At 45.7% G+C, this 16,911-nt stretch overlaps 1 protein-coding gene across 1 annotated transcript; it reads left to right on the top strand.

Moving 5' to 3' along the window:
• Positions 1-2,589: 2,589 nt before the first annotated feature.
• On the top strand, positions 2,590-16,206 carry LOC140066226 (uncharacterized). The gene is made up of 2 exons (XM_072113771.1): positions 2,590-2,669; positions 13,067-16,206. The coding sequence occupies exon 2, from the start codon at positions 13,125-13,127 to the stop codon at positions 15,987-15,989; it is 2,865 nt and encodes a 954-aa protein (XP_071969872.1). The 5' UTR covers positions 2,590-2,669; positions 13,067-13,124; the 3' UTR covers positions 15,990-16,206.
• Positions 16,207-16,911: the final 705 nt, after the last annotated feature.

Here is a 16,911-nt window from a genome sequence, read left to right as displayed (position 1 = left end):
CTCCTGCAGAGTCTGTCCTGGGTGCCCTCATCTCCCTGTGACTCCCTTCTCCTGCAGAGTCTGTCCTGGGTGCTCTCATCTCCCTGTGACTCCCTTCTCCTGCAGAGTCTGTCCTGGGTGCTCTCATCTCCCTGTGACTCCCTTCTCCTGCAGAGTCTGTCCTGGGTGCTCTCATCTCCCTGTGACTCCCTTCTCCTGCAGAGTCTGTCCTGGGTGCCCTCATCTCCCTGTGACTCCCTTCTCCTGCAGAGTCTGTCCTGGGTGCCCTCATCTCCCTGTGACTCCCTTCTCCTGCAGAGTCTGTCCTGGGTGCCCTCATCTCCCTGTGACTCCCCTTCTCCTGCAGAGTCTGTCCTGGGTGCCCTCATCTCCCTGTGACTCCCTTCTCTGCAGAGTCTGTCCTGGGTGCCCTCATCTCCCTGTGACTCCCTTCTCTGCAGAGTCTGTCCTGGGTGCCCTCATCTCCCTGTGACTCCCTTCTCTGCAGAGTCTGTCCTGGGTGCCCTCATCTCCCTGTGACTCCCTTCTCTGCAGAGTCTGTCCTGGGTGCCCTCATCTCCCTGTGACTCCCCTTCTCCTGCTGAGTCTGTCCTGGGTGCTCTCATCTCCCTGTGACTCCTCTCCTGCAGAGTCTGTCCTGGGTGCCCTCACCTCCCTGTGACTCCCTTCTCCTGTAGAGTCTGTCCTGGGTGCTCTCATCTCCCTGTGACTCCCTTCTCCTGCAGAGTCTGTCCTGGGTGCCCTCATCTCCCTGTGACTCCCTTCTCCTGTAGAGTCTGTCCTGGGTGCCCTCATCTCCCTGTGACTCCCCTTCTCCTGCAGAGTCTGTCCTGGGTGCCCTCATCTCCCTGTGACTCCCTTCTCCTGCAGAGTCTGTCCTGGGTGCCCTCATCTCCCTGTGACTCCCTTCTCCTGCAGAGTCTGTCCTGGGTGCTCTCATATCCCTGTGACTCCCTTCTCCTGTAGAGTATGTCCTGGGTGCTCTCATCTCTTTGTGACTCCCCTTCTCCTGCAGAGTCTGTCCTGGGTGCTCTCATCTCTTTGTGACTCCCCTTCTCCTGCAGAGTCTGTCCTGGGTGCCCTCATCTCCCTGTGACTCCCTTCTCCTGCAGAGTCTTTCCTGGGTGCTCTCATCTCCCTGTGACTCCCTTCTCCTGCAGAGTCTGTCCTGGGTGCTCTCATCTCCCTGTGACTCCCTTTCTCCTGCTGAGTCTGTCCTGGGTGCCCTCATCTCCCTGTGACTCCATTCTCCTGCAGAGTCTGTCCTGGGTGCTCTCATCTCCCTGTGACTCCCTTCTCCTGCAGAGTCTGTCCTGGGTGCCCTCATCTCCCTGTGACTCCCTTCTCCTGCAGAGTCTGTCCTGGGTGCTCTCATCTCCCTGTGACTCCCTTCTCCTGCAGAGTCTGTCCTGGGTGCTCTCATCTCCCTGTGACTCCTCTCCTGCAGAGTCTGTCCTGGGTGCCCTCATCTCCCTGTGACTCCCTTCTCCTGCAGAGTCTGTCCTGGGTGCTCTCATCTCCCTGTGACTCCCTTCTCCTGCAGAGTCTGTCCTGGGTGCCCTCATCTCCATGTGACTCCCTTCTCCTGCAGAGTCTGTCCTGGGTGCCCTCATCTCCCTGTGACTCCCTTCTCCTGCAGAGTATGTCCTGGGTGCCCTCATCTCCCTGTGACTCCCTTCTCCTGCAGAGTATGTCCTGGGTTCCCTCATCTCCCTGTGACTCCCTTCTCCTGCAGAGTCTGTCCTGGGTGCCCTCATCTCCCTGTGACTCCCTTCTCCTGCAGAGTCTGTCCTGGGTGCTCTCATCTCCCTGTGACTCCCTTCTCCTGCAGAGTCTGTCCTGGGTGCCCTCATCTCCCTGTGACTCCCCTTCTCCTGCAGAGTCTGTCCTGGGTGCCCTCATCTCCCTGTGACTCCCCTTCTCCTGCAGAGTCTGTCCTGGGTGCCCTCATCTCCCTGTGACTCCCTTCTCCTGCAGAGTCTGTCCTGGGTGCCCTCATCTCCCTGTGACTCCCCTTCTCCTGCAGAGTCTGTCCTGGGTGCCCTCATCTCCCGGTGACTCCCTTCTCCTGCAGAGTCTGTCCTGGGTGCCCTCATCTCCCTGTGACTCCCCTTCTCCTGCAGAGTCTGTCCTGGGTGCTCTTATCTCCCTTCACAATAATAACTTAAAGGGATTGTGTTCACATTCTATTTATTTTTTTATAGCAGTTGGAAACCTCAATATTATAAATAAAGTAGAAAATAATTCCAAATAAAATCAATAAAATTCCTCCAGATCCCATTGGTAAATTGACTTCTGCTTGATCACAGGATCCCAGGAATAATCTGTGGGAGAACCTGACAGCGAGCGATCATTTCCACTGCTCCCTCTTCTGGGTTCCTCTTCTTGTCCCGTTGCCTCCGTTCCTCTTGTGGCGCCGGTCAGACCTGGGACCTCTGCATTTTATTCTCAGTTCAGCTTTGGTGGTTGTTTAGTTTTTAGGAGCCTCAGATGTTCCTACTAGAAGGGGTGAGAACATCGCGTGTGGCTCTAGGGCTCGCAGAGGACTTGTCCCCCCTCCTGTGGTTTGGGGCGGGAGGTCGGGTTTTTTCACAGAACTTCCTGACTTTTATCACAGAGAAGAAATAGACAGATGAGGGACGTCGCTGCAGGAGGAGCGGATCACACAGGTGCATTTATATGGGACACACAGGCGCCCATGGGGTATAATAGGACACCATTCACACTGCCCCGAGGAGGAACACTCTGCAGCAGAAGCTGCTAATAATCTGCAGAAAGAGAGGGGGCCCCATAGTCCACGGTCCTGTCATGCCCCTAAGCAAAGGGCAAGAGCCTTCAGTAACTGCCCCTCTGCCCTTTTACAGCAGGGGCTATGGGAACATTCTTCAGGTACCTACCATAATCTGGAGGTGATTGGGGTCACCTAAACTGGGGGTATCATCCCTTGGCAGTTGAAACATCTGGGGGGGTCAATTCACCTGGGGATCACATCACCTATGGGTAGCATCCCCTAAGGAATCACACCTAGGGGTATCATTACATGGCAGTCACATTACCTGTTGCATGGCCTGGAGGTGTATAATCTGTATGTAGTGATCTACCCCTAGTGGTGGTGTATAATCTGTATGTAGTGATCTCCCCCTAGTGGTGGTGTATAATCTGTATGTAGTGATCTCCTCCTAGTGGTGGTGTATAATCTGTATGTAGTGATCTCCCCCTAGTGGTGGTGTATAATCTGTATGTAGTGATCTCCACCTAGTGGTGGTGTATAATCTGTATGTAGTGATCTCCTCCTAGTGGTGGTGTATAATCTGTATGTAGTGATCTCCTCCTAGTGGTGGTGTATAATCTGTATGTAGTGATCTCCCCCTAGTGGTGGTGTATAATGTGTATGTAGTGATCTCCCCCTAGTGGTGGTGTATAATGTGTATGTAGTGATCTCCTCCTAGTGGTGGTGTATAATGTGTATGTAGTGATCTCCCCCTAGTGGTGGTGTATAATGTGTATGTAGTGATCTCCCCCTAGTGGTGGTGTATAATCTGTATGTAGTGATCTCCTCCTAGTGGTGGTGTATAATGTGTATGTAGTGATCTCCCCCTAGTGGTGGTGTATAATCTGTATGTAGTGATGTCCTCCTAGTGGTGGTGTATAATCTGTATGTAGTGATCTCCTCCTAGTGGTGGTGTATAATCTGTATATAGTGATCTCCACCTAGTGGTGGTGTATAATCTGTATGTAGTGATCTCCCCCTAGTGGTGGTGTATAATGTGTATGTAGTGATCTCCTCCTAGTGGTGGTGTATAATGTGTATGTAGTGATCTCCTCCTAGTGGTGGTGTATAATGTGTATGTAGTGATCTCCCCCTAGTGGTGGTGTATAATCTGTATGTAGTGATCTCCTCCTAGTGGTGGTGTATAATGTGTATGTAGTGATCTCCTCCTAGTGGTGGTGTATAATCTGTATGTAGTGATCTCCACCTAGTGGTGGTGTATAATCTGTATGTAGTGATCTCCTCCTAGTGGTGGTGTATAATCTGTATGTAGTGATCTCCTCCTAGTGGTGGTGTATAATCTGTATGTAGTGATCTCCCCCTAGTGGTGGTGTATAATGTGTATGTAGTGATCTCCCCCTAGTGGTGGTGTATAATGTGTATGTAGTGATCTCCTCCTAGTGGTGGTGTATAATGTGTATGTAGTGATCTCCCCCTAGTGGTGGTGTATAATGTGTATGTAGTGATCTCCCCCTAGTGGTGGTATTTAATCTGTATGTAGTGATCTCCTCCTAGTGGTGGTGTATAATGTGTATGTAGTGATCTCCCCCTAGTGGTGGTGTATAATCTGTATGTAGTGATGTCCTCCTAGTGGTGGTGTATAATCTGTATGTAGTGATCTCCCCCTAGTGGTGGTGTATAATCTGTATGTAGTGATCTCCTCCTAGTGGTGGTGTATAATCTGTATGCAGTGATCTCCCCCTAGTGGTGGTGCATAATGTGTATGTAGTGAGCTCCTCCTAGTGTTGGTGTATAATCTGTATGTCGTGATCTCCCCCTAGTGGTGGTGTATAATGTGTATGTAGTGATCTCCTCCTAGTGGTGGTGCATAATGTGTATGTAGTGAGCTCCTCCTAGTGTTGGTGTATAATCTGTATGTCGTGATCTCCCCCTAGTGGTGGTGTATAATGTGTATGTAGTGATCTCCCCCTAGTGGTGGTGTATAATGTGTATGTAGTGATCTCCCCCTAGTGGTGGTGTATAATGTGTATGTAGTGATCTCCCCCTAGTGGTGGTGTATAATGTGTATGTAGTGATCTCCCCCTAGTGGTGGTGTATAATCTGTATGTAGTGATCTCCTCCTAGTGGTGGTGTATAATCTGTATGTAATGATCTCCTCCTAGTGGTGGTGTATAATCTGTATGTAGTGATCTCCCCCTAGTGGTGGTGTATAATGTGTATGTAGTGATCTCCTCCTAGTGGTGGTGTATAATCTGTATGTAGTGATCTCCCCCTAGTGGTGGTGTATAATGTGTATGTAGTGATCTCCCCCTAGTGGTGGTGTATAATCTGTATGTAGTGATGTCCCCCTAGTGGTAGTGTATAATCTGTATGTAGTGATCTCCCCCTAGTGGTAGTGTATAATGTGTAAGTAGTGACCTCCCCCTAGTGGTGGTGTATAATGTGTATGTAGTGATCTCCCCCTAGTGGTGGTGTATAATCTGTATGTAGAGATCTCCTCCTAGTGGTGGTGTATAATCTGTATGTAGTGATCTCCTCCTAGTGGTGGTGTATAATCTGTATGTAGTGAGCTCCCCCTAGTGGTGGTGTATAATCTGTATGTAGTGATCTCCCCCTAGTGGTGGTGTATAATCAGTATGTAGTGATCTCCTCCTAGTGATGGTGTATAATCTGTATATAGTGATCTCCTCCTAGTGGTGGTGTATAATGTGTATGTAGTGATCTCCTCCTAGTGATGGTGTATAATCTGTATATAGTGATCTCCCCCTAGTGGTGGTGTATAATGTGTATGTAGTGATCTCCCCCTAGTGGTGGTGTATAATGTGTATGTAGTGAGTTCCCCCTAGTGGTGGTGTATAATCTGTATGTAGTGATCTCCCCCTAGTGGTGGTGTATAATCAGTATGTAGTGATCTCCTCCTAGTGATGGTGTATAATCTGTATGTAGTGATCTCCCCCTAGTGGTGGTGTATAATGTGTATGTAGTGATCTCCCCCTAGTGGTGGTGTATAATGTGTATGTAGTGATCTCCCCCTAGTGGTGGTGTATAATCTGTATGTAGTGATCTCCTCCTAGTGGTGGTGTATAATGTGTATGTAGTGATCTCACCCTAGTGGTGGTGTATAATCTGTATGTAGTGATCTCCCCCTAGTGGTGGTGTATAATCTGTATGTAGTGATCTCCTCCTAGTGGTGATTTATAATCTGTATGTAGTGATCTCCTCCTAGTGGTGGTGTATAATCTGTATGTAGTGATCTCCTCCTAGTGGTGGTGTATAATCTGTATGTAGTGATCTCCTCCTAGTGGTGGTGTATAATATGTATGTAGTGATCTCCCCCTAGTGGTGGTGTATAATGTGTATGTAGTGATCTCCCCCTAGTGGTGGTGTATAATCTGTATGTAGTGATCTCCTCCTAGTGGTGGTGTATAATGTGTATGTAGTGATCTCACCCTAGTGGTGGTGTATAATCTGTATGTAGTGATCTCCCCCTAGTGGTGGTGTATAATCTGTATGTAGTGATCTCCCCCTAGAAGTGGTGTATAATCTGTATGTAGTGATCTCCTCCTAGTGGTGATTTATAATCTGTATGTAGTGATCTCCTCCTAGTGGTGGTGTATAATCTGTATGTAGTGATCTCCTCCTAGTGGTGGTGTATAATCTGTATGTAGTGATCTCCTCCTAGTGGTGGTGTATAATATGTATGTAGTGATCTCCTCCTAGTGGTGGTGTATAATCTGTATGTAGTGATCTCCCCCTAGTGGTGGTGTATAATGTGTATGTAGTGATCTCCCCCTAGTGGTGGTGTATAATGTGTATGTAGTGATCTCCCCCTAGTGGTGGTGTATAATCTGTATGTAGTGATCTCCCCCTAGTGGTGGTGTATAATGTGTATGTAGTGATCTCCCCCTAGTGGTGGTGTATAATGTGTATGTAGTGATCTCCCCCTAGTGGTGGTGTTTAATGTGTATGTAGTGATCTCCCCCTAGTGGTGGTGTATAATCTGTATGTAGTGAGCTCTCCCTAGTGGTGGTGTATAATGTGTATGTAGTGATCTCCCCCTAGTGGTGGTGTATAATCTGTATGTAGTGATCTCCCCCTAGTGGTGGTGTATAATCTGTATGTAGTGATCTCCCCCTAGTGGTGGTGTATATACTGTATGTAGTGATCTCCCCCTAGTGGTGTTGTATAATCTGTATGTAGTGATCTCCCCCTAGTGGTGGTGTATAATATTTAAGTAGTGATCACCTCCTAGTGGTGGTGTATAATGTGTATGTAGTGATCTCCTCCTAGTGGAGGTGTATAATCTGTATGTAGTGATCTCCCCCTAATGGTGGTGTATAATCTGTATGTAGTGATCTCCTCCTAGTGGTGGTGTATAATCTGTATGTAGTGATCTCCCCCTAGTGGTGGTGTATAATATTTAAGTAGTGATCACCTCCTAGTGGTGGTGTATAATGTGCATGTAGTGATCTCCTCCTAGTGGAGGTGTATAATCTGTATGTAGTGATCTCCCCCTAGTGGTGGTGTATAATCTGTATGTAGTGATCTCCTCCTAGTGGAGGTGTATAATCTGTATGTAGTGATCTCCCCCTAGTGGTGGTGTATAATCTGTATGTAGTGATCTCCCCCTAGTGGTGGTGTATAATCTGTATGTAGTGATCTCATTCTAGTGGTGGTGTATAATCTGTATGTAGTGATCTCCTCCTAGTGGTGGTGTATTATCTGTATGTAGTGATCTTCCCCTAGTGGTGGTGTATAATGTGTATGTAGTGATCTCCTCCTAGTGGTGGTGTATAATCTGTATGTAGTGATCTCCTCCTAGTGGTGGTGTATAATGTGTATGTAGTGATCTCCTTCTAGTGATGGTGTATAATCTGCAGTGATCTCCCCCTAGCGGTGGTGTATAATCTGTATGTAGTGATCTCCCCCTAGTGGTGGTGTATAATATGTATGTAGTGACCTCCCTCTAGTGGTGGTGTATAATCTGTATGTAGTGATCTCCCCCTAGTGGTGGTGTATAATGTGTATGTAGTGATCTCCCCCTAGTGGTGGTGTATAATGTGTATGTAGTGATCTCCCCCTAGTGGTGGTGTATAATGTGTATGTAGTGATCTCCTCCTAGTGGTGGTGTATAATCTGCATGTAGTGAGCTCCTCCTAGTGGTGGTGTATAATCTGTATGTAGTGATCTCCTCCTAGTGGTGGTGTATAATGTGTATGTAGTGATCTCCCCCTAGTGGTGGTGTATAATGTGTATGTAGTGAGCTCCTCCTAGTGGTGGTGTATAATCTGTATGTAGTGATCTCCTCCTAGTGGTGGTGTATAATCTGTATGTAGTGATCTCCCCCTAGTGGTGGTGTATAATCTGTATGTAGTGATCTCCTCCTAGTGGTGGTGTATAATCTGTATGTAGTGATCTCCCCCTAGTGGTGGTGTATAATCTGTATGTAGTGATCTCCCCCTAGTGGTGGTGTATAATCTGTATGTAGTGATCTCCTCCTAGTGGTGGTGTATGATGTGTATGTAGTGATCTCCTCCTAGTGGTGGTGTATAATCTGTATGTAGTGATCTCCCCCTAATGGTGGTGTATAATCTGTATGTAGTGATCTCCCCCTAGTGGTGGTGTATAATCTGTATGTAGTGATCTCCTCCTAGTAATGGTGAATAATGTGTATGTAGTGATCTCCCCCTAGTGGTGGTGTATAATGTGTATGTAGTGATCTCCCCCTAGTGGTAGTGTATAATGTGTATGTAGTGATCTCCTCCTAGTGGTGGTGTATAATGTGTATGTAGTGATCTCCTCCTAGTGGTGGTGTATAATCTGTATGTAGTGACCTCCCTCTAGTGGTGGTGTATAATGTGTATGTAGTGATCTCCCCCTAGTGGTGGTGTATAATCTGTATGTAGTGATCTCCTCCTAGTGGTGGTGTATAATCTGTATGTAGTGATCTCCCCCTAGTGGTGGTGTATAATCTGTATGTAGTGATCTCCTCCTAGTGGTGGTGTATAATGTGTATGTAGTGATCTCCTCCTAGTGGTGGTGTATAATCTGTATGTAGTGACCTCCCTCTAGTGGTGGTGTATAATGTGTATGTAGTGATCTCCTCCTAGTGGTGGTGTATAATCTGTATGTAGTGATCTCCTCCTAGTGGTGGTGTATAATCTGTATGTAGTGATCTCCCCCTAGTGGTGGTGTATAATGTGTATGTAGTGATCTCCTCCTAGTGGTGGTGTATAATCTGTATGTAGTGATCTCCCCCTAGTGGTGGTGTATAATCTGTATGTAGTGATCTCCCCCTAGTGGTGGTGTATAATCTGTATGTAGTGATCTCCCCCTAGTGGTGGTGTATAATATGTATGTAGTGACCTCCCTCTAGTGGTGGTGTATAATCTGTATGTAGTGATCTCCCCCTAGTGGTGGTGTATAATCTGTATGTAGTCATCTTCTCCTAGTGGTGGTGTATAATCTGTATGTAGTGATCTCTCCCTAGTGGTGGTGTATAATCTGTATGTAGTGATCTCCCCCTAGTGGTGGTGTATAATCTGTATGTAGTGATCTCCCCCTAGTGGTGGTGTATAATCTGTATGTAATGATCTCCCCCTAGTGGTGGTGTATAATCTGTATGTAGTGATGGTGTATAATCTGTATGCAGTGATCTCCCCCTAGTGGTGGTGTATAATCTGTATGTAGTGATCTCCCCCTAGTGGTGGTGTATAATGTGTATGTAGTGATCTTCCCCTAGTGGTGGTGTATAATGTGTATGTAGTGATCTCCCCCTAGTGGTGGTGTATAATCTGTATGTAGTGATCTCCCCCTAGTGGTGGTGTATAATGTGCATGTAGTGATCTCCCCCTAGTGGTGGTGTATAATGTGTATGTAGTGATCTCCCCCTAGTGGTGGTGTATAATGTGTATGTAGTGATCTCCCCCTAGTGGTGGTGTATAATCTGTATGTAGTGATCTCCTCCTAGTGGTGGTGTATAATCTGTATGTAGTGATCTCCTCCTAGTGGTGGTGTATAATCTGTATGTAGTGATCTCCTCCTAGTGGTGGTGTATAATCTGTATGTAGTGATCTCCTCCTAGTGGTGGTGTATAATCTGTATGTAGTGACCTCCCCCTAGTGGTGGTGTATAATCTGTATGTAGTGATCTCCCCCTAGTGGTGGTGTATAATGTGTATGTAGTGATCTCCCCCTAGTGGTGGTGTATAATCTGTATGTAGTGATCTCCCCCTAGTGGTGGTGTATAATGTGCATGTAGTGATCTCCCCCTAGTGGTGGTGTATAATGTGTATGTAGTGATCTCCCCCTAGTGGTGGTGTATAATGTGTATGTAGTGATCTCCCCCTAGTGGTGGTGTATAATCTGTATGTAGTGATCTCCTTCTAGTGGTGGTGTATAATCTGTATGTAGTGATCTCCTCCTAGTGGTGGTGTATAATGTGTATGTAGTGATCTCCCCCTAGTGGTGGTGTATAATCTGTATGTAGTGATCTCCCCCTAGTGGTGGTGTATAATGTGTATGTAGTGATCTCCTCCTAGTGGTGGTGTATAATCTGTATGTAGTGATCTCCTCCTAGTGGTGGTGTATAATCTGTATGTAGTGACCTCCCCCTAGTGGTGGTTTATAATCTGTATGTAGTGATCTCCCCCTAGTGGTGGTGTATAATGTGTATGTAGTGATCTCCCCCTAGTGGTGGTGTATAATGTGTATGTAGTGATCTCCCCCTAGTGGTGGTGTATAATCTGTATGTAGTGATCTCCCCCTAGTGGTGGTGTATAATCTGTATGTAGTGATCTCCCCCTAGTGGTGGTGTATAATGTGTGTGTAGTGATCTCCCCCTAGTGGTGGTGTATAATCTGTATGTAGTGATCTCCCCCTAGTGGTGGTGTATAATGTGCATGTAGTGATCTCCCCCTAGTGGTGGTGTATAATCTGTATATAGTGATCTCCCCCTAGTGGTGGTGTATAATCTGTATGTAGTGATCTCCTCCTAGTGGTGGTGTATAATCTGTATGTAGTGATCTCCTCCTAGTGGTGGTGTATAATGTGTATGTAGTGATCTCCCCCTGGTGGGGATTTATAATGTGTATGTAGTGATCTCCTCTTAGTGGTAGTGTATAATGTGTATGTAGTGATCTCCCCCTAGTGGTGGTGTATAATGTGTATGTAGTGATCTCCTCCTAGTGGTGGTGTATAATCTGTATGTAGTGATCTCCCCCTAGTGATGGTGTATAATCTGTATGTAGTGATCTCCCCCTAGTGGTGATGTATATTCTGTATGTAGTGATCTCCCTCTAGTGGTGGTGTATAATCTGTATGTAGTGAACTCCTCCTAGTGGTGATGTATAATGTGTATGTAGTGATCTCCTCCTAGTAGTGGTGTATAATGTGTATGTAGTGATCTCCCCCTAGTGGTGGTGTATAATGTGTATGTAGTGATCTCCCCCTAGTGGTGGTGTATAATATGTATGTAGTGATCTCCCCCTAGTGGTGGTGTATAATGTGTATGTAGTGATCTCTCCCTAGTGGTGGTGTATAATCTGTATGTAGTGAGCTCCCCCTAGTGGTGGTGTATAATGTGTATGTAGTGATCTCCCCCTAGTGGTGGTGTATAATCTGTATGTAGTGATCTCCCCCTAGTGGTGGTGTATAATCTGTATATAGTGATCTCCCCCTAGTGGTGGTGTATAATCTGTATGTAGTGAGCTCCCCCTAGTGGTGATGTATAATCTGTATGTAGTGATCTCCTCCTAGTGGTGGTGTATAATGTGTATGTAGTGATCTCCTCCTAGTGGTGGTGTATAATCTGTATGTAGTGATCTCCCCCTAGTGGTGGTGTATAATCTGTATGTAGTGATCTCCTCCTAGTGGTGATGTATAATCTGTATGTAGTGAGCTCCCCCTAGTGGTGGTGTATAATGTGTATGTAGTGAGCTCCCCCTAGTGGTTTTGTGTAATCTGTATGTAGTGATCTTCCCCTAGTGGTGGTGTATAATGTGTATGTAGTGATCTCCTCCTAGTGGTGGTGTATAATGTGTATGTAGTGATCTCCCCCTAGTGGTTTTGTGTAATCTGTATGTAGTGATCTCCTCCTAGTGGTGGTGTATAATGTGTATGTAGTGATCTCCTCCTAGTGGTGGTGTATAATGTGTATGTAGTGATCTCCCCCTAGTGGTTTTGTGTAATCTGTATGTAGTGATCTTCCCCTAGTGGTGGTGTATAATGTGTATGTAGTGATCTCCCCCTAGTGGTGGTGTATAATGTGTATGTAGTGATCTCCCCCTAGTGGTGGTGTATAATCTGTATGTAGTGAGCTCCCCCTAGTGGTGGTGTATAATCTGTATATAGTGATCTCCTCCTAGTGGTGGTGTATAATGTGTATGTAGTGATCTCCCCCTAGTGGTGGTGTATAATATGTATGTAGTGATCTCCTCCTAGTGGTGGTGTATAATGTGTATGTAGTGATCTCCCCCTAGTGGTGGTGTATAATGTGTATGTAGTGATCTCCCCTAGTGCTGGTGTATAATCTGTATGTAGTGATCTCCTCCTAGTGGTGGTGTATAATCTGTATGTAGTGATCTCCTCCTAGTGGTGGTGTATAATGTGTATGTAGTGATCTCCCCCTAGTGGTGGTGTATAATCTGTATGTAGTGATCTCCTCCTAGTGGTGGTGTATAATGTGTATGTAGTGATCTCCTCCTAGTGGTGGTGTATAATCTGTATGTAGTGATCTCCTCCTAGTGGTGGTATATAATCTGTATGTAGTGATCTCCTCCTAGTGGTGGTGTATAATCTGTATGTAGTGATCTCCTCCTAGTGGTGGTGTATAATGTGTATGTAGTGATCTCCTCCTAGTGGTGGTGTATAATGTGTATGTAGTGATCTCCCCCTAGTGGTGGTGTATAATGTGTATGTAGAGATCTCCTCCTAGTGCTGGTGTATAATCTGTATGTAGTGATCTCCCCCTAGTGGTGGTGTATAATGTGTATGTAGTGATCTCCTCCTAGTGGTGGTGTATAATCTGTATGTAGTGATCTCCCCCTAGTGGTGGTGTATAATGTGTATGTAGTGATCTCCCCCTAGTGGTGGTGTATAATCTGTATGTAGTGATCTCCTCCTAGTGGTGGTGTATAATCTGTATGTAGTGATCTCCTCCTAGTGGTGGTGTATAATGTGTATGTAGTGATCTCCTCCTAGTGGTGGTGTATAATGTGTATGTAGTGAGCTCCTTCTATTGGTCCACCCTGGCCTCTTCTTTTCATGTGAATCCGGGCATGAGGGTATTGTGTGTTGGGTTGGAGGCATCTTGTGATTCTCCGATCTTCTCCTGCAGGACGTGTCTTCTGGATATACATATGAATGCAGATTATGATGACATTACTTGAGTGGAAATGATGATGTTTGGACCCCAGGGTGGGTCTCCAGGAAGGATGACGGTCTCCTTGGTCCTTGGAGCAATGTTTATCTCCTTTGTGACAAGTTACGGCTTAAGAAACTGCATCAAGACATACGGACAGAATAACACATTTATCTGCATGAACCGCAATGAATTCAGCATAGACAGGATTGTGTCTGACATCCCCGATTCTGCCGTGCACCTCAATATATCACTAAACAACATCAGCACTTTACCGTGGAAGAGCTTCAGTCACCTCCCGAAACTCCAGAGCCTGGTCCTCAGGTACAACTACCTGCAGAAAGTAGAGTCCAGGGCCTTTCTAAATTTGAGTGGTTTGACTTATTTGGACTTGTCCTTCAACCTTCTACGCAGTTTACCTTCGGATGTTTTTTATGGACTTGATAATTTGACCACACTGCTCCTTTGTAAGAACAAACTTGTCTTCATCCATCTTCAGGCCTTCAAACCTCTTCTCAGCTTGAGAAGTCTCAACCTGTCGAGCAACTTCTTGAGTAACTTTAGTAGCGTTGTCAATGTCCTTCAGCCACTGGGCCACCTCAACAACCTGATCCTGTCCGATAACAACATCAGCCACCTGCTTCACACTCATCCACTTCCAAGCAGCTTGTCCACCTTATTCCTCTGCCAAAATCATCTCAGGGACTTGAAGTGCCACCAGGATTTACTAGTCAAGATTAGATATCTGGACCTGTCGCACAACAACATCACCTCCTCTTCCTTGCAAAAAGTAAACCTGAATAGCACAAAGTATTTAAAGGTAGCATCTAATCCTGATTTTGACATTCTGAAATTTTTGGAGAATCCCACCATTGCACCCGAGAACATCGACTACTCGGGATTAAACTTGAACTCTTCAGGTAAGTTACAGTTGATGTGTTCTCATTTAAGAGGCAAGAAAATTCATGACTTGAACCTAATTAAGAACAACATTACATATTTGCCCCCCGGCACACTGATGAATTGTAGCTCGGCAATACAGCTGGACCTGTCACACAATAGGCTCAAAAATTTCAACTGCTTGACGTTCCTCTCGCCCTTCAAACTCTCACACCTGACTATTGAACATAACCTCTTGAAAAGGTTACAGTCCTGCCGCCATTGGCCCATCTTCCACAATTTACAGTCCATTTCTCTCCGCTACAACAGGATCTGGTCGGTGGACAATAAAGCTTTCAGTTTTGCACCAAATTTGAAGACGTTAAAGCTTAACATCAACAATATTATCTTCCTGGGTAAACAATGTTTTTCTGGGTTAAAACATCTGACAAAGTTGCGACTTGATAACAACCTGATAACAGATCTCTACAACAATTCCTTCTTGGGTTTAAACAATCTTAGAACGCTCCTCCTTCGGAATAACAGGATTTCTGTGATTTTTGAACAGGTGTTCCAAGATCTAGAGAACTTGAACATTTTGGATCTAGGAGGAAACAAGATTACGCAAGTGACCAATGGCTCATTCATTGGGATGAAAAGTCTGTCGAAGCTGTATCTAGATAACAACCAGATTAAACATATCAGTGGGGGGATGTTCCATGGGGTAGAAGCCACCTTGCAGGTCTTGGACTTGGAGTCTAACAAGATAAGTTTTCTGACTTCCCGGCAAAACCTTACACCATTCTCAAACCTTCGGAACGTCTATGACTTAAAACTTCAGAGTCAACAGCCGCACGGTCTGATGGCCATCCCCAAAGGTTTCTTCACAGGTCTTCACAGCCTACGATCTTTGTATCTGGGAAACAACAGACTCACGCAGTTGGGGTTTGATGTGTTTGATGCACTTGGAAATCTGACGTTTCTCAATTTGGCAGAAGATTGTAATGGAGTTCAAAATCTCTCACCAGGAATTTTCAAAAACTTAGTCCACCTCAGATTCCTGGACCTGGAGAATATGTGTCTCCAGTCATTGAGCCCGAATGTCTTCTCAAATCTCACCAGTCTCAAAAGGCTCCAGTTGACAAAGAATGGGCTGAAACATATCGATGTAAGCATTTTTGACAACATGACCAATTTGAGTTATCTTGATATATATAAGTGTCCCCTGACGTGCACCTGTGATAACAAGGACTTCCAAAGATGGGTGAATGTATCACGTGTCCAGGTTGTCTACGCTTTTAACATAACGTGTAGCCATGACCGTTCATTGTTCTTCCATAACTTTGACACTCATGTCTGTGACCTTAAGGAAAAGCTCATACTGTTCTGCTGTTCTTTCACATTCTTGTGTCTTCTGATCATCATACCCATCGTCTACAGCAAATCCTACTGGCGTCTCAAGTATAACTACTTCCTCTTCATCTCCTGGCTGAATGAGCGCTGGAGTTCTAACAAGGACCTTTACAAGTATGACGCCTTTGTGTCCTACAACACCCGGGATGAGGATTGGGTATATGAAACCATGCTGCCCATGCTGGAGAGATGCCGCTCTTCCAAAGGGCTTCGACTTTGCCTCCACCATCGGGATTTCCAACTCGGCAGGGACATTGTAGACAACATTGTAGATAGCATCCACAATAGTCGGAAAACCCTGTGTGTGGTAAGCCGGAGCTACCTCCGAAGCGAGTGGTGCTCCATGGAGATGCAGCTGGCCAGCTACAAGTTGTTTGATGAAATGAGAGATGTCCTTGTTTTAGTCCTTTTGGAGGACATCCCTCTGAGAGAGCTCTCCACCTACCACAGGATGAGGAAGGTCATGCTGAAGAAGACTTACATTACATGGCCAAGGGAACCACAAGCTCAAAAGTTATTTTGGGCCAAGGTTAAAAAGGCATTGAGGGGTATCGAGGTGGAGGATGATGAAAGTGACTCTGTGATTAGTGATGATGAAAGCCGATGATAATATGTAACGTATTGTCCAATGTTTTATTCTTTATGGAGCAGAAAGGGAATAAATATAACAAAGGAACAGATTCCAGATGTGTCCTTGCAGATTATTTATGACAATGGTAACACCTTACAGCTCAGAACCATTCAGGTGGATTCACACGTATCATAATTAGGGACAGATATGAAAAATCTTTGTGTACAGAGAAGTCTGATATGGACTTGTAGGGATTTTTAGGGTAAGTTAAAATGAGGAGTCATGGGTCGGTCTCTACCCTGGTCTTCCATTGGTCCACATGCCATGGTGTCCATTGTCTCCATATGCCTCATTCTAGGTTTCCATTGGTTTATAGACCGATGGTCCATTGGTTCCATCTGCCTCGCTCTGCCCTTCCATTGACAGGATACAGATCTGGGTATTTATCCAGGACAGGGTAAGGACCGGCTGATTTTTAGTCCCCTACCTGTGGGTTGCACATATCTTTTGGACGTGGGCTGATGTACGTGGCCTGTAGACAACTGTCCTCCAGAATCCCAATGTATAATTGATCTATCTATGAATCGCATAAAGAGCCTGAGCATAAACCAGTAGAGCTCCGCTGTGCACTCGGGAATCTGCTTCGTGTGTTGTGTAGATGGAGCCGTAAATCTTCTGTAATACAACTGGACTCCAGCCATAAAATTTACAAAGTGGGGGGCAAAAGTCCAGGCAACCCATGGTCACTGCTCAGATCACTACAAGACCTAGAGAATTCTTCTAGGATGGGGGTCAGAAACATAAAGATGGGGTGACACAAGGAGATTCATCAGGTTCTTCCCTATTGGTAGTGGCAGCGAGTAATGACCCCAAACTATAGCCATTTGTTATAATTCTGTGGTCAAGGTCTTCCGAGATCTTTATACTACAGTATTCACTAATACAAACAGCGGGGAAA

The sequence above is a fragment of the Engystomops pustulosus genome, chromosome 6 (genome assembly GCF_040894005.1).
Source record: "Engystomops pustulosus chromosome 6, aEngPut4.maternal, whole genome shotgun sequence".
NCBI classification, from domain to species: domain Eukaryota; kingdom Metazoa; phylum Chordata; class Amphibia; order Anura; family Leptodactylidae; genus Engystomops; species Engystomops pustulosus.
Note: the sequence above shows the minus strand (reverse complement) of the source record. Positions and strands in the feature narration are given on the sequence as shown.